At 43.7% G+C, this 20,959-nt stretch overlaps 2 protein-coding genes across 2 annotated transcripts; both read right to left on the reverse strand.

Moving 5' to 3' along the window:
- Window positions 1–8,077: 8,077 nt before the first annotated feature.
- LOC121764758 (nucleoside diphosphate kinase B-like) lies at window positions 8,078–9,571 on the reverse strand. Its single transcript, XM_042160779.1, has 4 exons — window positions 9,501–9,571; window positions 9,231–9,279; window positions 8,487–8,718; window positions 8,078–8,371 (listed from the first exon to the last, which is right to left on the reverse strand). The coding sequence occupies exons 1-4, from the start codon at window positions 9,549–9,551 to the stop codon at window positions 8,257–8,259; spliced, it is 447 nt and encodes a 148-aa protein (XP_042016713.1). The 5' UTR covers window positions 9,552–9,571; the 3' UTR covers window positions 8,078–8,256.
- Window positions 9,572–17,937: 8,366 nt separating this feature from the next.
- LOC121765075 (probable carboxylesterase 9) lies at window positions 17,938–20,000 on the reverse strand. Its single transcript, XM_042161123.1, has 2 exons — window positions 19,546–20,000; window positions 17,938–18,418 (listed from the first exon to the last, which is right to left on the reverse strand). The coding sequence occupies exons 1-2, from the start codon at window positions 19,998–20,000 to the stop codon at window positions 17,938–17,940; spliced, it is 936 nt and encodes a 311-aa protein (XP_042017057.1).
- Window positions 20,001–20,959: the final 959 nt, after the last annotated feature.

Below are 20,959 nucleotides of genomic sequence, written 5' to 3' on the forward strand. Positions count from 1 at the left end.
TAGTTCATCTCCCAAAAAATCTGTATAAATATTCTTCTAAAAGAAAAAATGTAGTCCCTCCGTCTCTCACTACGTAAGATATATTTTTTGGCACGAAATATAAGAAAATGAGGTTTTGAGTGAAAAAATAAAGTAAAATAGAGAATATTAAAAAAAAGAAATAACTTGCTTAGCTTGGAACATCCTTTAAAAAAAATATGAATCCACTTAACAAGGAGCAAATGGAATACTAAAATGGAAGAGATTGGGCCATACGTTGCTGGCATATGAAAATAATGGTAGTCCTAAATTACATGTTGCCTGCCCCTATTTGGCTATTTAGCTCTATCAACTTTCTCTTTCGATTTTACTTTTGAGCTTTAAGAACCTCTTTCTCTGGACCATGTAAACTTCCTCCAATTTGTGGGGTTCAGACTTTTCACTCACTCAAAGATTAAGTCCTGCATGTTCTTATGTTTTATGCTTTCTCAAATTGTACCATATAATTATGCATCATTGGCTTTAATCAATAATAACATGCTAAAGAGCATCCATAATGCTTAATCCTTGTTTGGTTTGTCCTACAAGGCAGACTAAATACCAAGAAGAGACTCTTTAGATTTGAAGTCTCTGGAACTGGAACTGGAACTGATGATCGACTTTATTATTCACAACAAATAATAAGCTCTCGACAAAGGATTAATTGGCCGGAAACAATTATGTTGCTCTCAACCTTCCTCAAAGAAGCTTGATTATGATGTCACACCAATTAACTTAGAGTTAGATAAACACTTAAATAGCAGTACTAAGTATCGAATTTATCCTTAGCTTATCCTCCATCAAAGATCATTTTTTAAACTATCAATTGATTATTTGGAGCATTCACATTAGCAAGGACTTCCCCACGGACTAGCACTAGGACTTCCCAAAAACACCTTTTGACTTCCCACCCACTGCTACATCACTAGGACTTCCTACTGCACAATAGTAGACTAGCACTAGAACAAGCACTAGGACATCCCAACAACACAATTTCACATTTTTATACAGAATTTAATACGAAATTCAAAATTCGACACGAATACGAGGAAAATGCAATCATAATTTCATTATAAATTAAAAATATTAAAAAAAGTACAATTAAAAAAAACAATTACATCATAAATATCAATGTGCATTCTTCCACGCCCACAACTCTTCAATTATATCCAACTGGAGTCGAATATGGGCTTCTTGTTGGCGCATGTCGGCATGGGCTTGGAGCCGCGTGGCGTCATCATGAGGTATCCCCATGCGTACATTGGCGGTGGCCACGACGTGGCTTGGCCCAGCGACATCTTCATTGGTCCAATCAGTTAGTTCTGGACCTTCTTGTTCGACAATCATGTTGTGCATGATAATACACGCGTACATGATATCAGCAATGCAGTCGTCATACCACAAACGGGTTGGACCCTTCACCGCCGCTCATCGAGCCTGGAGCGCACCAAATGCCCGCTCCACATCCTTGTGCGTTGCCTCTTGTCGGCTAGCAAAGTAGACCTTCTTATCTTCGAGCGGACATCTGATCGTCTTCACAAAGACGGGCCACCTAGGGTATATCCCATCCGCCAAATAGTAGCTCATATGATGCTGGTTGCCATTGGCAACAAAACTGATGGCTAGACCAACGCCCTGGCACTGCTCGTTGAAAAGGGGCGACGACTGGAGGACGTTGACGCCGTTGTTCCTCCGGCTACCCCAAAATATGCATGCCAAATCCAAAGCCGGTAGCCATCTATGGCTTCGAGGATCTTGGTTGGATTCTTGCCTTTGAAGCCGGTCGTGTAGTGACCCTTCCAGGCGGTAAGGCAGTTCTTCCACTCCCAATGCATGCAATCTATACTGCCCAACATCCCAGGAAACTCGTGCATCGTCCCGTGGATATCCATCAGTTCCTGACAGTCTTGGGGGGTAGGCTTCCGCAGGTACGTCTCCCCGAATATTTTAATGACGCCCTGACAAAAATACTGGAGACATTCGCGGGCAGTGGTCTCGCCGATATGGAGGTATTCGTCGAACATGCCATCCGCGCCTCCGTAAGCCAACTGCCTAAGAGCATCTCCAATAACCGGCGTCACCACCGCGACGCCGATTTTTCGCCCACGCCGGTTTGACGCCGAACCATTGGAACCGGCGTGGGCGAAATCGGCGTCAAAATCGGCGTCGCCATGCCGATTCCCGCGCTGACGCCGGTTCCGACGCAGATCCTCACGGGCGCCATTGTGCGTCCCGGATCAACGCCAAACCGGCGTCGAATTTAAATTTTTTTTTTGTTTTTCGAAAACACTATATATACGCGCGTTGAACCTCATTTTCATTCGCACCACTTGTTTTAACGAGTACTCTCTCTCTACCTTACTTTCTGTACAAGATCAATAACGAGCAATGGAGAACAACTACGAAGGTACTCCAGTTATTCCCGGGGGATGGTCTCAGACTCCCCCGCCTCCCGGTGTAGGGTCTCAGACGCCCCGACTCCCGGGGCAGGGTCCCATACTTCCCCGGCTCCTGGGGGAGGTGGTTGGCCTCCGATGAGCGGGTACTACAACATGTACCCGTGGCAACATATGATTCCGGGGTGGGCACCCGGCATGCAGTCCCCTATGCAGATGATGCCGGGGTGGGCACCCGGTATGCAGCCACCGGCGCAGCAGATGATGCCACCGGCGCAACAGATGATTCCCCCGGCGCAGGGGACGCACGGGGGGGACAACGCCTATCGGCCGACTTTTGATTTTTCCACCGGTTCTTCGCACACATCGACCCCAACGGATGCACAGTATACGGAGACCTTCTCCTTAGCGGACTTGGGTTTTGATATTAACGAGGTTTCGGAAACTCTCATTCAAAGCCAGGGAGTAGGGCGGGGTAAGAAGAAGGGCAAGGCGAAGAAGGTCGGCGAGTCGTCGCAGCCCCAAGCCGAAATCCGGGGCCGGAGGAAGTGGACAGACGCGGAGAACGTTGCGGTTGCCAAGGCGTGGGTGAGTGTCTGCGACGATCCTCTGGTTTCGAACAACCAGAGGATCGTCAACTTGTGGGCCAAGATAGCCGCAGCCTACAGGGCATTTTGCCCTGAAGGGAGACCGTGCACCGGGGAGGAGGTCCGGAAGTGCTGGGACCGAATCAGGGCTGGCGTCTCTCGATTTTCGGGTTTGTACGCCAACGCCCTCCGCATGCAGACCAGTGGCCAAACAGAGGAAGACTGCAGGAGGATTGCGGAGAGAGCCTACCCCGATCCGGATAAGAAGTACTATGAGTTCACCTACTGGAACTGCTACGTTGTGCTCAACGAGTCGGAGAAATTCCGGGCAGGCGTCGACGCTGGCTGGCCGAAGAGGCAGAGACTGAACTATACCGGAGATTATAGCGACAGCAGCGGTGGTTCGTCAGACCTCCCTGAGACGGCCCAGGAGGTCCCGACTCCTCGGTCGTTCGGTCGCCGACCTCGCCTGGTTGGGCAAAGGCGGGCGCAGCAGGTTACGAGGGGGGGCACCCCGAGTTCCCAGGACGTCCATTCGGCATCCCCCCTCGGCAGGTCTACCGAGGAGCTCAAATTCTTCGCGCGCCAACAAACGCGCGCTCAAATGGTGAAGACCTTAGCCGACTTCCAAGCGGCGGTGGACCCCGAGGTGAAGGATTTTCTTCGTGTATTGCTCCAGAGCCAGCGTGAAGAATTGGAGGCGATGAGGAGGGACACCGGCGGGAATAGCCGCGGCGTAGGTGGAGACGGAGGCGGCAGCGACGACGGTGAAGAAGCGCTGGGCGACGACGGAGACGAGGACGGCGGCGATGAGTGATTTTGTTTTACTTTTTTAAATTAATGTACTTTTTAATTTTTGTACTTTTTTTATATTATTGTACTTTTTTTTAAAATTAATGTACTTTTTAAATTTTAATATTATTATTCGAATTTTCCGTATTTGTCTCGTAAATTAAATTCCGTATGTTGATACAAGTGTAAATTAAATTATATAATTGTTATTAGTGATGTGGATAGGTAGTGTGAAGGCTATGTGAGGGCTATTTGATGTCCAGTTGATGTGGCAAGCTGATGTGGCAGAAGAATTGTAGTGCTGATGATGTGGCAGTGTGAAGGCTATTTGATGGCTATTTGACGTCCAGTGCTATTGGAGATGCTCTAACTGCAGCAGTGCACTTCTGTATATAGGTGTGTGTCCGGTTCTGCCACTCGCATCCCTCCTGAACCGAAAGTACTTGTACCGAAGCTCTAAAGCGTTCACGATACGCATAAATAGATCTCGGTGCATCCTAAAACGCCACCGGAAGAAGTTGTCCCCAAACCGCGGCTGCTTGCTGAAATAGTCCTCAAACAACCGTTGGTGTGCAGTGACGTGGTCCCGGGGTACTACAGCTCGATGCTGGATGGGACGAGGTATCGCCGGCTGCTGCTGCTGCGAGACCGCCCTCATCATGCAGTTTATCTCATCGGACGGATACGCCCGTATCTGTTCGCGGATTTTTCGCGATGCTTCACTATCGCAGCCACCACCGCCCGCACCATTACCATCCGCACCACCACTACCACTAGCCATTTCAGGATGTCGAGAAATGTAGTTGAAGAAGAGAAACTCGTTAATACAAGTGGTGCGAATGAAAAAGAACCGAAACGAGCTGTATATATAGATTTTTTTTTAAAAAATAATCAAAAAACCGTTCGTCCGTCGGGTGCCCGCAATAGCGGACGAGCTGACGGACGAGCGGGATATACGACGGACGAGGGGTCGTCCGCGAGCGTCTCGCCGGTCACAATAGTGGACGAGTATGATGGACGAGCGGCTCTCCTGTAAAAAAAGGCTTAAATAGGTCAGGAATTCTTATCGTTCAACATATGGTTTCTTCTGTTTAATTTTTAATATATTTAAAACGACTTACCTAGCAACCTCACACCAACAAATGATCTTATCGTTTGATAGATTAATTGGCAGTTTGATTAGGATTTGTTGATACATTAATTGGGAAATGTAGCAATTTTTCTTCAAGTATGTCGACCAATATATGAATTTAATTATTAATAGTTTTTCATTGATGTAGGGTTGAAACTAACTTTTGAAGGAGTGTCAACACATGACAAAAATGGTCCATGCTTGCCAACATCTCATGTGACGGATTAGCCTTCTTTTTTGTGTTAATGTGGGAAGCTACTTTATATCATATTTTTATAATTGTTCGAGGTAAGGTAATGTGTTTCTATTGTAACATAAAGTTATATGGTCCATTGTAGTGAATGCAAATCAAACATTAATTATATTACATGACCTTTTAAAAAATTATATGGTCCATTGTAGTTAGACCTCTAAGGAGACTAGGGTAGTGACTTAGAAATTCGATAGACCAACCTTTAGAGCATCCACAATAGTGGACGAGCCGACGGGCGAGCCGCTCGTCCACTATTGCGACCGGCGAGCGCGTCGCGGACGAGCTGGGCGGACGACCCCTCGTCCGTCGGGTTTGCCGCTCGTCCGTCAGCTCGTCCGCTATTGCGGGCACCCGACGGACGAGAGCATTTTTCGATTTTTTTTTACTTTTTTTTTTTTAATTTCAACTCTATATATCCGGCTCGTTGCACATCATTTCATTTGCATTTCATATCATGCACAACGATCGTCGAAAATGAAGGCCTAAAACATAAACATATCATACCGTCGGGCGGGGCACTCCGCGCCCCCGGACCCCAGGCAAGGAGGCGTCGCCCCCCTTGACCCCGTTCGGCTAGCGGCAAACTATAAAGATTCAAGGCATACTAAAATTTGTTTAAATTGTTGTTTTTTTGATGCATTGTATTATTTAAAATTTTTTATTTAATAAAATTATTATTGCACTTTCTTTGCCCGTATTCGTGTCGAAATTTTAATTCCGTAATTGCTTATTTGTGAATTTGTGAATTTTTATTATTGTACTTGTCCGTCGGGATGTCCTAGTGCTTGTCCACTATTGTGTAGTGAAATGTCCTAGTGATGTGGCAGTGGGGTGAGAAGTCCTAGTGACGTAGCAGAAAGTGTTTTTGGGAAGTTCTAGTGCTAGTCCGTGGGGAAGTCGTTCCTACTATGGATGCTCTTACTAAACTCAATTTTTTCAATAAAAAACATATGGCAACTTGTTTTTTGAGAACTCATCACGTAAAGTTTGTGGACTTTAATAGTATTGTATTTTGGTCATACGATTTGAATAGATCATGACATACTCTTGGTTGATCCGTCGACATTTCCGCTAGTAACGGAAATGTTTTAGATAAGAGAACAAAGAGTTATAAATGAAAAACGATGAATATGAGACTTGAGAGAATGGAGATACAAAATAACGAATTCTAGATTTCTAGTCAAATTCTAACCAAAATATTAAATCATAAATTAGATTTTTTTTCCCGATCGTCCCACTACTGAATTTGGGTAACATCAGTAGTTGTATGACACAAAATCTTTGACAATGTCCATGATCAAAATGACGTTGTTTGATGTTGATCAAATCTTCGATAGCATTCCCAATTCTAAAAAAAAATCCCTAAATTTCAATTTCTCTACCACTTTCTCCTACGAGAAGCATTGTCACTCCATCTATTCCATTTTCTAAGCAAGGCCAGGTAGGACCGGACTTTTTCACAATGGATCAATTGACTCCGACTAGGATAGGTTGGAACGCCGCCATACTCGGAATATGATTTTTGTTCTTGTCAGCAAGTGTGGCGACATGCTTATTGGTGGCGAGCCAGGCTTCAACTTCGGCGGTGCAAGGAAGAGGTTCATCCGGGGAGAGTCTTAAGGGCTTGTTGAAAGGATATGGGCTAGATTAGATTAATATGGATTAAATAATTATAATTGGGCTACAATTATAATAGTCCATAAGCCCAACAATCATGGAACCTAATGATCACCATCTATATAATGATTATTTATTCTTCATTGTGGGAAAGGAGAAATAGCGTATAGAGAGAAAATACGCACAGCTTTATAGAGACAATTCCTAGCTTTCTTTGCAGATAAGCCAAGAACTCTTGTTGGAGCAACCTTCTTGAAATTTCTCGCTGGTAATGCTTTTGTGTGTGCAGTTTCGTTCTTCTTTTCTAGTTTGTGTGGGGTAGTCATGTAGGTAGAAATATACACTGTATTTTGTGAATATATTTCTCTGTTATTGATGAATTCTTTGATTCTTTTGCTCGACAGAAAATGAATCAGCATTTGACCTTCTATATTGTATATAACTTTCAAGCTAATGGACCATCAATGGCTTACCATGCGAGCTTCTTACATGGATTTCAATGCAAGTACCTAGCATTTGACCTTCTATATTGTAGAATGCTTGAAATGAGCTTCCGTTTCACATAATTTAATTTCTTCATACACTCAGGCTGTGATGAAAGCTACACGTCGTCAACTTGAAAGTGAGCTTCTCCAAGAAGACATCAGATACCTACAAGACTTGCCCTCGTATAAACTTCTTAGTCGGTAGTGGAATAGTGGTACCTATCGTGGTTTTTAATGAATGCATAAGAGTGCTTCGATACTGAATTGTAGTCTACCAGGTTCAATCTTCCTCCAAATTTGCTGCATTCTTGGTTATGGTGGAAGAGTACCAAGAAGCCAAGCAGATTGTCTGTATGCAAAAAGCAAGTTAGCTCTAACTTGCTCTTGAGAGGCAAAATCCAAAGCGGATCGATTTCTTTTTATAATTTTTTTTTCATTTGGAAGGAGGATATGTATTTGTTAGGAAGGGTGATATTGTTGTGGTTGGAATATGATGGCAGATATAAATAGTAGTATCATCAATAGTCATTGCTTGATGTAACTGCATTCCCTCTCTCTCTCATGAGATTTTAAAGATACGGTTTGTTTTTTTCTTCTTATTTAGCTGAAATTTGGGTTACTTAAATCTCCAAAATCTTGAATTGAATCTTTTGAATTTTAGTGAATTTAGTTCTGTTAAACTTTGATTACAAGAATGTGGAATTGGAAGCTTCCTGTGCAGGATAGTTTGGGAGAGGGAGAGTGACTTGTCATTTTTCTAATTGCCAAAGAAAATTGGGATTCTTTTTCTACAAATAGAAAGGCAAATTATTCAAATGTTTTAAATAGTCAAATAACATCTAGTATTAGACACTGAAATGTGTAATAGACAAATTGCAAGGAAAACAAACTTCCAAATCCAATGTTCTAACAACTCAATTTGAAGTAAATACTCATCACTTCCTGCAGCAATATGCCAAAGGTTGAAGTCGGATGTTTACTCGAAGATCCAGTGGTGCGCGCTGCTCTTCCATTCTGCAATGCCCTGTGGGAACCAAAGAGCAATCTCCTTCTTCGCACTCTCAACAGCATCACTGCCATGAATGACGTTCCTGCATTTGTAACGATATATATACATAGTTATATCTCTGATAAAGGTGTGTTTTTGACAACTACCATGCTCGCGTTTGCAGGGGAAGTACATGACTATCACAGAGGAAACCTCACCTGCCCATGTCGATGGCGTAATCACCACGGATGGTCCCTGGAGCAGACTCAGATGGGTTGGTGGTTCCAATCATCTTCCTGCCGGTGGCCACGACATTCCTACCTTCCCAAACCATTGCAACAACAGGTCCAGAAACAATGTACTCCACCAGTTTGTTGAAGAAGGGCTGGGCAGATAAATCAGCATAGTGCTTCTTAGCAAAAGCACTATCCACACTAGTTAGCTTAAGACCTGAATAGGGCTACGAAAAGTTATTCGAATATCAAGTAAAATGATACAAATTCCATAGCTTACAATCTCATTCTTCTATCATGCTCAATCACAAAACTCAATAATCTATGATACCATAACTGAAAATGCAATAAAATAAACAACACAAGGCTGAAATGATTTGATGCCTTCAAAAGTTACACAAGCATAGTTCCCTGATTTATGCCTCAATTTATCAGGAAGTGTTGCACTAATTCCTGGGACGGAAGGAGTATTACTTTTGCCTAGAACCCTTGTCCTTCACCATCCGGATACACGAAATCTAAACAGTTATGGCACAATTGTTGCTTAAAATCAGCAACAATCATAGTAATCAAATAAGTGAGCGATTATCAAGTTAAACACCTCAATTTTAAAGCGATCGAAAATCGAACGCAAAAGGCACCTAACTCGAAGTTAAACACAATCATGAAAGCACTAAAAATCACTGCAACTAACAAAAATGAGGTTCATAGCTGAAGAGCAAAATGTACCCTTCAAGGTGAAACCTTTCTTTTCAAATCTGCCAATTATCTCACCAACCTGAACCCAAACATACACAAAACCATAATAAATTCAGTATTCTGAAATCTTCCACCAAACCGTTGCAAGCATCCACATGATCCATTAAATTTTCCACTTCAGCCAATCAAAGCCAAATCACCACAGAAATAAGTAAGGTTTTACAAGAATTTCATGGTTGTGAATGAAATGTGCGAGTGTAATTCACCGAGTAAAACGTCTAACAAATTCCAAACACGAACCAGATTTCTCTGAACACCATCAGGCTTGATCATGATGAAAGTCTGCTCCATTTTTGCTGAGGTATAGCAAAGTTGTGAGGTTTGGTTTGGTTTGTGATGAGGCGGCGAATTTTCGATGGTAATTAATGCACGTAAAAATAAATTACGACACAGAGGTTTTACGTGGTTCGATTTACTGAGGTAAATCTACGTCCACGGGGAGAAATGGGGGCAGGTTTGTATTGCTTGATCTGCGAATTACAGCTTACAACACTGGCCTGCTTTATGATATTCTCTCTAGAGAGCTTTTTTAGAGTTTAAAAGAAGAAGCTGAAGACCTTATCTATCTGACCTAGGTTCTATTTATACAGTGAACTAAGATCGTGGCATGCAGCATTTATTAGGTAGTGGATGTCGTGGAGATCGTGGCGACCTTGCATGGGTCCACTATCCTGCATGAGTTAATGACTGCTTGACACCACTAAATAGATCGTCGGTGTAGTGGAGGTGGAAATCTTGTATGAGTCCACTATCTCCTAGTTCGGTCGAATACTGAGACCGAACTGCTGAATTATTGCCGAGCAGCTTTTGCCGATCTGAGAGTAGAGCTTGATGCCGACCTGAGAGCAGAGCTTGATGAGTTGGCTTTCACCGAGCTGTAGGCTGGGGCCGAACTCTTTGGTTGTACCGAACTGAACTCTTTAGTCACGCCGAACTGATACTCTGTCTTGGGCTTTACTGCTGTTGGGCTTGTTTAGTACGTACTCCATCACTACCCCCCCCCGAAAAGCGAAGTGAATCACTTCGGCATTCTGGAAAAAAGTATGGGGTAAGTTGATGTTTGTCCACGGTCTCATGAAGTGAACTCTTCTTTGACCGGACTTGGTTTGTGTCCTAATTTGGCGAGTTTTATCGCTCGGATCGGACTTTCCGTTGTCCTAATTTGGGGATCGGACTTTCCCTTGTCCTAATTTGGGGATCGGACTTTCCCTTGTCCTAATTCGGCGAGTTTTATCGCGTGGATCGGACTTTCCCTAGTCCTAATTCAGGCAAGTTTTATCGCGAGAATTGGACTTTTGTTGCAGTTCGTTTCAGACGAAGTGCTTGTTTAAGCTGAATTGTGGTCTTGTATCCTCTTTAGAAGCTTTGACGCACAATCGTGGGCTTGTTGCAGCTCGTTTCAGACGAACTGCTTGTTTAAGCTGAATTGTGGTCTTGTATCCTCTTTAGAAGCTTTGACTCACAATTGTTTAGCTTGTATATGTTCTAAGAAGGGGATCAGTCTTCGAAGAACAAGATACCTCAGTAACATTTGTAAGAGACGACACGCACAGAGACAGACAAAACACACAAACAAAACGCACAGAGACAAATAAAGACCAAGTAAACCAAATAAAGCACATTGAGCAAACAGGACTCAAGACTGACTGACCGGACTGTCTCTTACAAATGGAACTTTTTGAGGTTGGAAATGTGCCATGTTCGGGGTACCTGTTCTCCTGACATGTGAGCCAATTTGTAAGACCCTTTGCCGAGGACTTCTGATACCCGATACGGACCTTCCCATGTGGGTTCGAGTTTGCCCAGCTTTTCTGCTCGGCTTACTTCGTTGTTTCTCAGGACGAGATCTCCCACTTGAAATTGCAGCTTCTTCACCCTTTGGTTGTAATACCGGGCTACTTGCTCCTTGTACTTGGCTGCTTTTATGCATGCCAATTCTCTTCTTTCTTCGGCAAGATCTAGCTCGGCTCTCAGTCCGTCGTCATTCATTTCTGAGGAGAAATTTAGAGTTCGGGGACTGGGTACGCCGATCTCCACCGGAATTACGGCTTCAGTGCCGTACACCAGACTGTATGGAGTTTCACCATTGGAGGTTGTGGATGTAGTTCGGTAGGACCATAGGACTTGAGGGAGATTTTCTACCCATTGTCCTTTGGCTTGTTCTAACCGAGCTTTTAACCCTTTCACCAGGATACGATTTGTTACCTCCGTTTGTCCGTTTGCTTGTGGATGAGAGACCGAAGTGAACCGCTGTTGAATATTCAGCTCTTGGCACCAATTCTTGAACGTCTTGTCGGTGAACTGAGTCCCATTATCCGAGATGAGGATGTGGGGTATGCCAAATCGGCACACTATGTTCTTCCAGACGAAATCCAATGCCTTCGAGCTCGTTATCGTAGCTAATGGTTCAGCTTCTACCCACTTCGTAAAGTAATCCACGGCAACGACTAGGAACTTCATTTGCCGAGGAGCTTGAGGAAGTGGTCCCACTATGTCTATGCCCCATTGCATGAAAGGCCAAGGGCTTTGCATAGTGGATAGATCGGTCTGCGGCATTCTTGGGATATTTGCATGGATTTGGCACTTCGGGCATGTCTTGACGAGCTGCACTGCTTCTTGTACCAAGGTTGGCCAATAATATCCCCATCTTAGAACTTTTTTAGCTAAAGCTCTAGCTCCGATGTGGCTACCGCACGACCCTTCATGAACTTCTCTGAGGATGTAGTCCGTCTCTTCTGGTCCTACGCACCGCAATAACGGCTGGAGGTAAGACTTTCTAAAGAGGACTCCTTCATGAAGTTCGTACCGAAGTGCTCGGCACGTGATCTTCCGAGCTTCTCTCTTATCTTCGGGCAATTGTCCTTGATCCAGATATTGCAAGATCGGCGTCATCCAGTTCGGCGAGCTGGATATCGAATGTACCTCGGCTTCATCAATGCTTCGATGCACTAATTCTTCCGCCTTTGAGCTCGGATCTGAGGCCAACTTACTTAAGGTATCTGCTCGGCTATTTTCCGCTCTGGGAACGCGGATTATCCGAAAATAGGAGAAACTTCGGCTGATGCTTTGCGCTTTGTCCAAATACTTCTTCATTCTCTCGTCACGGGCTTCACTGGTACCCAACATGTGATTTACTATGACTTGTGAATCACAATGGACTTTGAGAGATTTGACGAGCAGACTTTGCGCTAACTGAAGTCCGGCCAGGAGGGCTTCGTACTCGGCTTCATTATTAGTAGTGGGGAATAGGAACCGAAGTGAGTAGGTTACCTCGTGTCCGTCGGGAGCGACGAGTAAAATACCAGCTCCACTTCCCATCTTGTTTGAAGCTCCATCTACGAATCCGCTCCAGCAGTCTGGCGGCTCTACTTCGGATTCCAAGGGCTGTGCCAGTTCGGCATTGGCAGACTTCTTCTGTTCGGCAATGACAGGGATTGCTTGATCGAACTTGGCCTCTGTAAGAAAATCTGCCAAGGCTTGTCCCTTGATGGCTTTCCGAGGTAGGTACTCGATCGAGTGTTCTCCCAGCTCTATGGCCCATTTGGCGATTCTGCCTGATGCTTCTGGCTTGGTCAAAACTTGCCGAAGAGGCAGATCGGTTAAGACACATACCTTGTGAGCATAGAAGTATGGCCGCAGTCTCCTTGCTGCATTTACTAACGCCAGAGCAATTTTTTCCAGAGGTTGATACCTTGTTTCTGGACCTCTTAATGCTCGGCTTGTAAAGTAGATGGGAAACTGCTTTAGGCCTTCTTCTCGTACAAGCACCGCGCTGATGGTTTGATCTGATGCCGCTAAGTATAAGAATATTACTTCGGCTTCGGTTGGAGCAGAGAGAATAGGAAGCTCGGCTAGATAACTTTTGAGCTCGTCAAAGGCCTTTTTCTGCTCGGCTCCCCACTCGAACTTTGGTGCTTTTTTCAACACCTTGAAGAACGGCAGTTGCTTTTCGGCTGCTTGGGAAAGGAATCGATTCAGTGCGGCTAGACATCCGGTTAGCCTTTGCACGTCATGTATGGACTTCGGCATTGCCATGTTTTGAATGACTTGAACTTTTGAAGGGTTTGCCTTGAGTCCGTCCTTTGAAACCCAACAACCCAGAAATTTTCCTGAATTTACCAAAAAGGTACATTTTTGGGGGTTGAGTTTGAGGTTGGCTTTTCGGAGCACGTCGAGAGTGGATTTGAGGTTGTCTTCGTACTCCGAAGTGCTTTTGCTTTTGACAACTATGTCGTCGACATACACTTCAACCTGTTTCCCGATTAGGTGCCGAAAAAGCTTGTCTACCATCCTTTGATAAGTGGCTCCGGCATTCTTTAAACCGAATGGCATCTTTTTATAAGCGAAAATGCCGAAATCGGTGATGAAAGCTGTTTTCGGAGCGTCACTCTCATCCATCAACACTTGGTGATATCCTTTGTATAAATCAAGAAAACAGAAAATTTCGAAGCCGATCAAAGCTTCTACTTTTTTATCTATATTCGGAAGGGGATAGCAATCTTTAGGACAGTGCTTGTTTAGATCGGTAAAGTCTATGCACATCCGCCATCCTCCTCCTTTTTTCTTGATCATCACAGGATTGGCCACCCAAGAAGGATATTTCACCTCGAATAGTACATCCGCTTTTAGTAATTGGCGGACTTCGTCATGGATGACTTGGCTTCTTTCTGCCGCAAAGAGTCTTTGCTTCTGTTTTACTGGCCGGATTGAAGGATCAATATTTAACCGATGAGTGATTACCTCGGGGGGCACTCCGGTCATGTCCAACGGAGACCATGCAAAGACATCTTTGTACTCCTTGAGGAGCTGAATGGTCTTTTCCCGGAGTAGAGGCGTTCCTGCGAAGCCGACGTTGACCGTTCTGGATGGATCATCTTCGTATAACTGAACGGTCATTGAGTTCGGCTCTGAAGTGACTTCGGTCATCTCGCTTGCCTCCGACTCCGGTTGCTGTGATTGCTATGCTTGATGGTGCCGAACTGATTGCTCGGCACTTTTTAGCGCAATCTGCAGACATTCTTTTGCTCTCTTTTGATCACCTCGGATGACCGCTATCCCATTTTTAGTGGGAATCTTGATGGTGAGGTGATAAGTAGAGCAAACGGCCCGAACTGTGTTGAGCCAGTCCCTCCCCAGGATGATGTTGTACGGAGACCGAGCTTTCACCACAAAGAACTCGATCATCGTATTGGAGCTTGTAGGCGCTTTTCCCACCGTGATCGGAAGGCTGATAATACCTTCAGGGCGGGTGTCCTCCTGGGCGAAACTTTTCAGAGGAAGTGGAGCCGGACTGAGCCGAGCTGGATCCACTTCCATTTTATCGAAACATTCTTTAAAAAGAATGCTGACTGACGCTCCTGTATCCACAAATACTCTGTGGACCAGTTTGTTTGCCACCCCGGCTTGGATGACAATAGCGTCTTGGTGAGGAGAGATGGCTGGGACGGGATCGGCATCTGAAAATGTAATCACTTCGTCTTTCTTCAGCCTTTTATGTGTTGGTTCCTCTTGATTGGAACCTCTGCGTTCTGCTTTTAGGGACGACTTAGTCTTCCCGGCTGGGAGAGCATCAATAGTCAGGATTACTCCATCGTATTGCGGCTCGTCGTCGTCTTCGGGATCCTCATGTCTTTTCGGATCCTGAGGATTGCAGTTCGCACTTCTCTGCCTTTTGTTCTTTTTCGGCTGCTTGCTTTGGTATTTTTTTAACGTTCCTGTTTTCACAAGAACGTCAATACCTGCAGCCAAATCTCGGCACTCCTCGGTATCGTGACCGTGGGTTTGATGGAAGGAGCAATATTGATCCTGAAGTCGCCGTGCGGCTGATTTCGTCATCCGCTTTGGTTTTTCGAACATATCGGAATGTAGTTCGAAAATTTCCGCTCTTGACTTGTTTAATGGTACGAACTGAGCGGGCGGCTTCTCAGGATTGAGACGTGGCCCCAATCTGCCTTGTACTGGTGCCCTTTGAATTCTTTCAAAAGGAGTTCGGCGAGGAAGCACCTGGTCGCTTTGATCGGGCTTCCTTTTGTCTCCTTGGGATGAGCTGTCTAACGACCGTTTTCGACGGTCTGCCTCATCCGCACGAGAAAACTGGTCCGCAATGTCCCACATTTCTTGAGCTGTTTGCGGACCGCACTCCACGAGCTTTCTGTAGAGAGCTCCGGGCAGGATTCCATTTTGGAATGCCGAGATGACAAGTAGATCATTGAGATTATCTACTTGTAGGCATTCCTTATGGAATCTCGTCAGGAAATCGCTGATCTTTTCGTCGCGACCTTGACGTATAGAAAGCAGCTGAGCCGAAGTGATTCGGGCTTCCGCTTTCTGAAAGAACCTCCTGTGGAAAGCATCCATGAGATCTCGGTAGGATCTGATGCTGCCTTGAGGAAGGCTGTCGAACCACCTTCTGGCGTTCCCGATGAGCAACTCGGGGAACAGCTTGCACATGTGGACCTCATTGAGACCCTGGTTCGCCATATTATATTGATAGCGTCCCAAGAAGTCATGAGGATCCTCTAGCCCGTCATAAGTCATTGACGGTGTCCGGTAGTTCCGCGGCAAAGGAGTCCGGGTGATGTCGTCCGAGAATGGAGTCTTTAATGCTCCGTACATGGCGAACCCGACATCTCTTCGGTACGGAGGAGATGGAGTTCTCCTGTGGTTCCGGTACCGAGGAGGAACATGTCGGGGTTGAGGATTCTTTCTCCTGGAAGACACGTCACTACTGCGGTAGTGACTTTCATGTCTGGATGAGGAGGGAGAATCCGCCGTTGTCTTCTCCGACTGTTGGCTCTTCTGCAGGAAGGTTAAGAACTCCTCCTGCTTCTCGGCCAAGAACAGCTTGACAGCCTCGTTCAAATCAGGCTGCTGGGAAGACTCGGTGTGTGGACCTTTTGAGCGGCTTGCTCCTTCTCCGTGAGAACTGGAAGTAGATTTTTCACGAGGCTGCTTTCCAGGCCTATGGGCTGCTGGATTAGCTTCCTCATGGTTATCACGGACGGAGGCACGGGTGTTATGTGATCTGGTATGCATTTTTTTTTTTTTTTTTTTTTTTTTTTTTTTTTTGATAGAAGAGGATCAAAAACTCGCTTTATCACAAATTTGGTTCTTCGTTTCCCACAGACGGCGCCAGTGATGAGGCGGCGAATTTTCGATGGTAATTAATGCACGTAAAAATAAATTACGACACAGAGGTTTTACGTGGTTCGATTTACTGAGGTAAATCTACGTCCACGGGGAGAAATGGGGGCAGGTTTGTATTGCTTGATCTGCGAATTACAGCTTACAACACAGACTTGCTTTATGATATTCTCTCTAGAGAGCTTTTTTAGAGTTTAAAAGAAGAAGCTGAAGACCTTATCTATCTGACCTAGGTTCTATTTATACAGTGAACTAAGATCGTGGCATGCAGCATTTATTAGGTAGTGGATGTCGTGGAGATCGTGGCGACCTTGCATGGGTCCACTATCCTGCATGAGTTAATGACTGCTTGACACCACTAAATAGATCGTCGGTGTAGTGGAGGTGGAAATCTTGTATGAGTCCACTATCTCCTAGTTCGGTCGAATACTGAGACCGAACTGCTGAATTATTGCCGAGCAGCTTTTGCCGATCTGAGAGTAGAGCTTGATGCCGACCTGAGAGCAGAGCTTGATGAGTTGGCTTTCACCGAGCTGTAGGCTGGGGCCGAACTCTTTGGTTGTACCGAACTGAACTCTTTAGTCACGCCGAACTGATACTCTGTCTTGGGCTTTACTGCTGTTGGGCTTGTTTAGTACGTACTCCATCAGTTTGGTTTTTATTTAATTGATAGAAAAAGAACATCCTTAAACCCTTTTCATCCAATTTAACTGATTTCAGAATTTTGCGTTTCTCACGGGTTTTTCGCGTTCATTATTAGGTGATCCTATTTTAGAGGCTAATTGCATTACGGGCCCTGTTTTAATAGGCCAAATTGTGAGAAAAAATATAATATCTGATCTCTGATTTATTTTATAATTTTAAAAATTAATTTATAAAATTATAAAATTTGAACTTCTTTTCAATTATATGATAAAAATAGGATTGCCTAATATTGTTGATGCTAGTATTTAACAAAATAGTTTTAGTTTTTATTTATGAATAGACAACGTCATTTAACCCACGAGCAGTGAAAATCACGCATGATTTTCCGGTTTCCATATAAATACCATTTTACATAAATTTTTTGCCATTGAGGATAAATTCTAATTTTATGATTTTTTAGTTGATTTTTAAAATTGTCGAACGAATCAGAATATGACCAAATTTTACAATTTACCCACATTCGACATTCTTCCTATGGACTAGGAAGCTGCAAAGTGGAATAGCAAGGCGGCCGTTACACCTTTGAGCTCACAAAATCAAGCCGGAGATGGACCCAAGCATGAAATTTATTGAGGAAGCAATGTTGTGCGGGCCATTGGCTATGGAAAAAATGGGGTTAGGGTTGAATTTTCGGAACACACTGTGAATGCTATAAGCTTGTTTAAATCTAGTAGTAGTATTTAATTTTCTTTTTCAGTTTTCACCACCAATTTAATGTAACAGAAAGAAACTTTCATACTCACACATATCAACAAAAATCAAATAAAAAATATGTAATGTAATGTGACATACATAAAAAATAAAAAGAAAAGTGTACATGCATGCTTGATCATACAAATTCCTTAATAAAATTAAGAATGGCCAAAGCCCTCCGCTTGTCGATGAGATCAATGTTATGGAACCCGATGTCGTCGAAACGCGCCTCGACCTGCACCCCGCGCTCCACCAGCATCCGCACCAGCTCCTGCTGCCGGTCCACCAGCGGATCGCCGCCGAATCCGATGACCAAGCACCGCCCCAGGCTCCTCACCTTCTCCTTCATCGCCGCGTCCACCAGCGGGTTGCAGAAGCGGTGGTCCCGGTCCGTCCCCACCGGCAGCGCCAGCTCCCACAGCAGGTCGATCACTGGCAGCGGGAAATACGGATCCGTCGCCAGATTCAGCTCGCTCTTCGTCCGATTCTTCCCGCCGATGAACGGCTGGTTCAGAATCGTCCCTGCGATCTTCAGCGGCTGCGGCTTCATCTCCCGCAGCCGCAGCGCTGTGTTATACACGATGTTTGCGCCGCAGCTCACGCCGTAGAGGTAACACCTGTGGGAATCAATTAATCATTTATCCTAATTTTTTTTAGAAGATGATGCTTTTTTAGACAATTCAAAATGAATAAAATAAAACTATTGGTTATATATGGAAGTAGAGTATATGTCTAAATGACTAAATCTAATGATCTTAGGTAGTAGAGTTTTGGATGACAAGATATATAATTACTACTACTCCCTCCATATCTGAAATTTTGTAATCCGTCCCACAAAACTTATCACATTTCACTTTTTACCATTTTTTATAGTGGACCCTACATTCCACTAACTTATTCTCACACATTTTATTATAAATTAGCTAATACTACTTTAAAAGTATGACTCACATCCTGCTAACTTTTTCAACTCACTTTCCATTACATTTCTTAAAACTCATGCCCGGTCAAACTGTGACAAAATTTGGGGATGGAGGGAGTACAATTTAACTAATACGAGGAAAAATTAGGTGTTTCAATAGCAGTGATTTTAATAATCTATTTATGATAATTTTTTTGAAATACTAGGAAAATTCATAGTACTAATATTTACTGTCCCCGTCTAAAAAAATAACCTTAGAAGGGGATGATATGCGTTTTGAGGCAACATTAATAAAGTAAGAGCAGCGAAAAAAATGATTTTAGTATTGTTAATGAAAATTAGAGCTCGCCTCATTAGATTAGATACATAAAGACTAATTTTTGGGTGGATTAAAATAATTTTAGAAAAGCCTATTTTGTAAATGGATGTTGTAGTTTATTCTGATATTAAATAATTATCTCTTGTGATATGAAAATAGTACTCCTATATCTTTTGACATTTCCACATGCAAAATATAGAGAAACGAAAATCATGCTTAAAAAAATTGGCACAGAGCAGAGCTATTTTGGAGTGGTAATATAAAAAAGAAACACGTATATCAGTAGTTACCAACAATATTAAATTTGTTTATATCTAAAAATTACTTAAAGGTGTTGGTTGATCCTAAATTGAAATAAAGAAAATGCATTTGACCATTTTCTCTTCAATTGCTAAAACTACCAAATTATAGAGATAGTGAAGTAAATGATTGAATAGTAAGATTCACGATTTTTTTTTATATAGGTTTTGAAATAAAAGTGGCACGATGCAAAGAAATCAGACCTATTGAGATCTCCATAGTCTTTGATCCAAGGTTCGCCGTCGCCGTCGCCGGCCTGTTTCTGGACCCAAGTAACGGCGTCCATGGCGTCCTCGTACTGCGCGGGGAGCCTGTGCTCGGGGGCAAGGCGGAAGTCGACCGCAACGATTATGGAAGGGATCTCGGCGGCCATGCGGTAGCTGAACTCATGGATGATGCTCTCGGCGACGCTCATCTGGATCCACCCGCCCGGGTGGAAGTATAGTATCACGGGGAGGCGGGCGCCGGGGGAGATCTTCGAGGGCCTGTACAGCCGCATCCACGTCTTATTCTCCGCGCTCAGCGTCACATCCTTGCTCAGCACGGCCTCGCTCGGGTCGCTGTTGGGAGGCGCCGCCGGGAGCTTCACGTACCGAGTTAGCGTCCCGTCTTCGTTTAGAGACACATTGAGGTGATCGTAAGGGTTGAATTTCGACATTTTTTGCTCTTTTTTTTCATCTATCGACTAATCTAGGACTTGTTTTTTTAAATCCTTTGTCATGAATTTGGACCTCAAAACTAGGGAGTTTGTTGGTTGTCCTTAAACTTCGTTGTTTCTGCCTATTGTTTTTTAACATTTTTGGCTAAAAATGGAGAAAATAGTTATGAGGATGTGACAATTAAAGGTAAATAAAAAATAATACTACTCCTTACGAAAAGTATACAACATATAAACAATATTACATGCATGTTAATTTGTTAAAACGAAAATCTATTTTAGAATAAATAATACTAGTATCAATCATGTGTCGTTTATTATGAATATGATTATGGTGGAATCATTTTTTTGAATGTATATATCTGTATAAAAATTTGTGGTCGTGGATATTTTCATATCATAAGCAGCATAAACCAATTTATGAAGTCATACTTTTTCACAGTTACAATCCTACTCTAACGTGCAATATAGGTGGCGCGCGTACACACATATATATAGAAGGGTTGGTTAAATATAAGAACAATGTTGGAAACTGGATACAAAGATACAGAACTTGCCTGGTGTAATTCAACCCAAAATAAAGGGGAAATAATCGAAGAAGAATTACATAGAAATAATTGAAACAGAACAAGCTCTGGTGATTGGATGAAGCCGAGAACAGAGCTTCGACAGGAGACTATACAGAGAGGGGGAGAGAGAGAGCTTCCAAGTCCAAGGCACACGTCCACGGAGCACGGGGCATGCAGCCGTAGTGGGGCAGGGCGGGGCGGGGACGGCACGTGTGGCTCTATCGCCTATCTTGGTTCACTTAATTATTATGTGTAATATTTTGTCTTATTAAATACTCTCATCCGTCTCTGAAAAGTATAAACATTTGATTTGACACGTATTTTAATGTATAATTGGTAAGATAAATAAAGAGTAATGTCAGTAGTGTTAGTGGAGAGTGGGTTCCACAT

This window comes from Salvia splendens, chromosome 14 (assembly GCF_004379255.2).
Source record: "Salvia splendens isolate huo1 chromosome 14, SspV2, whole genome shotgun sequence".
Lineage (NCBI taxonomy): Eukaryota > Viridiplantae > Streptophyta > Magnoliopsida > Lamiales > Lamiaceae > Salvia > Salvia splendens.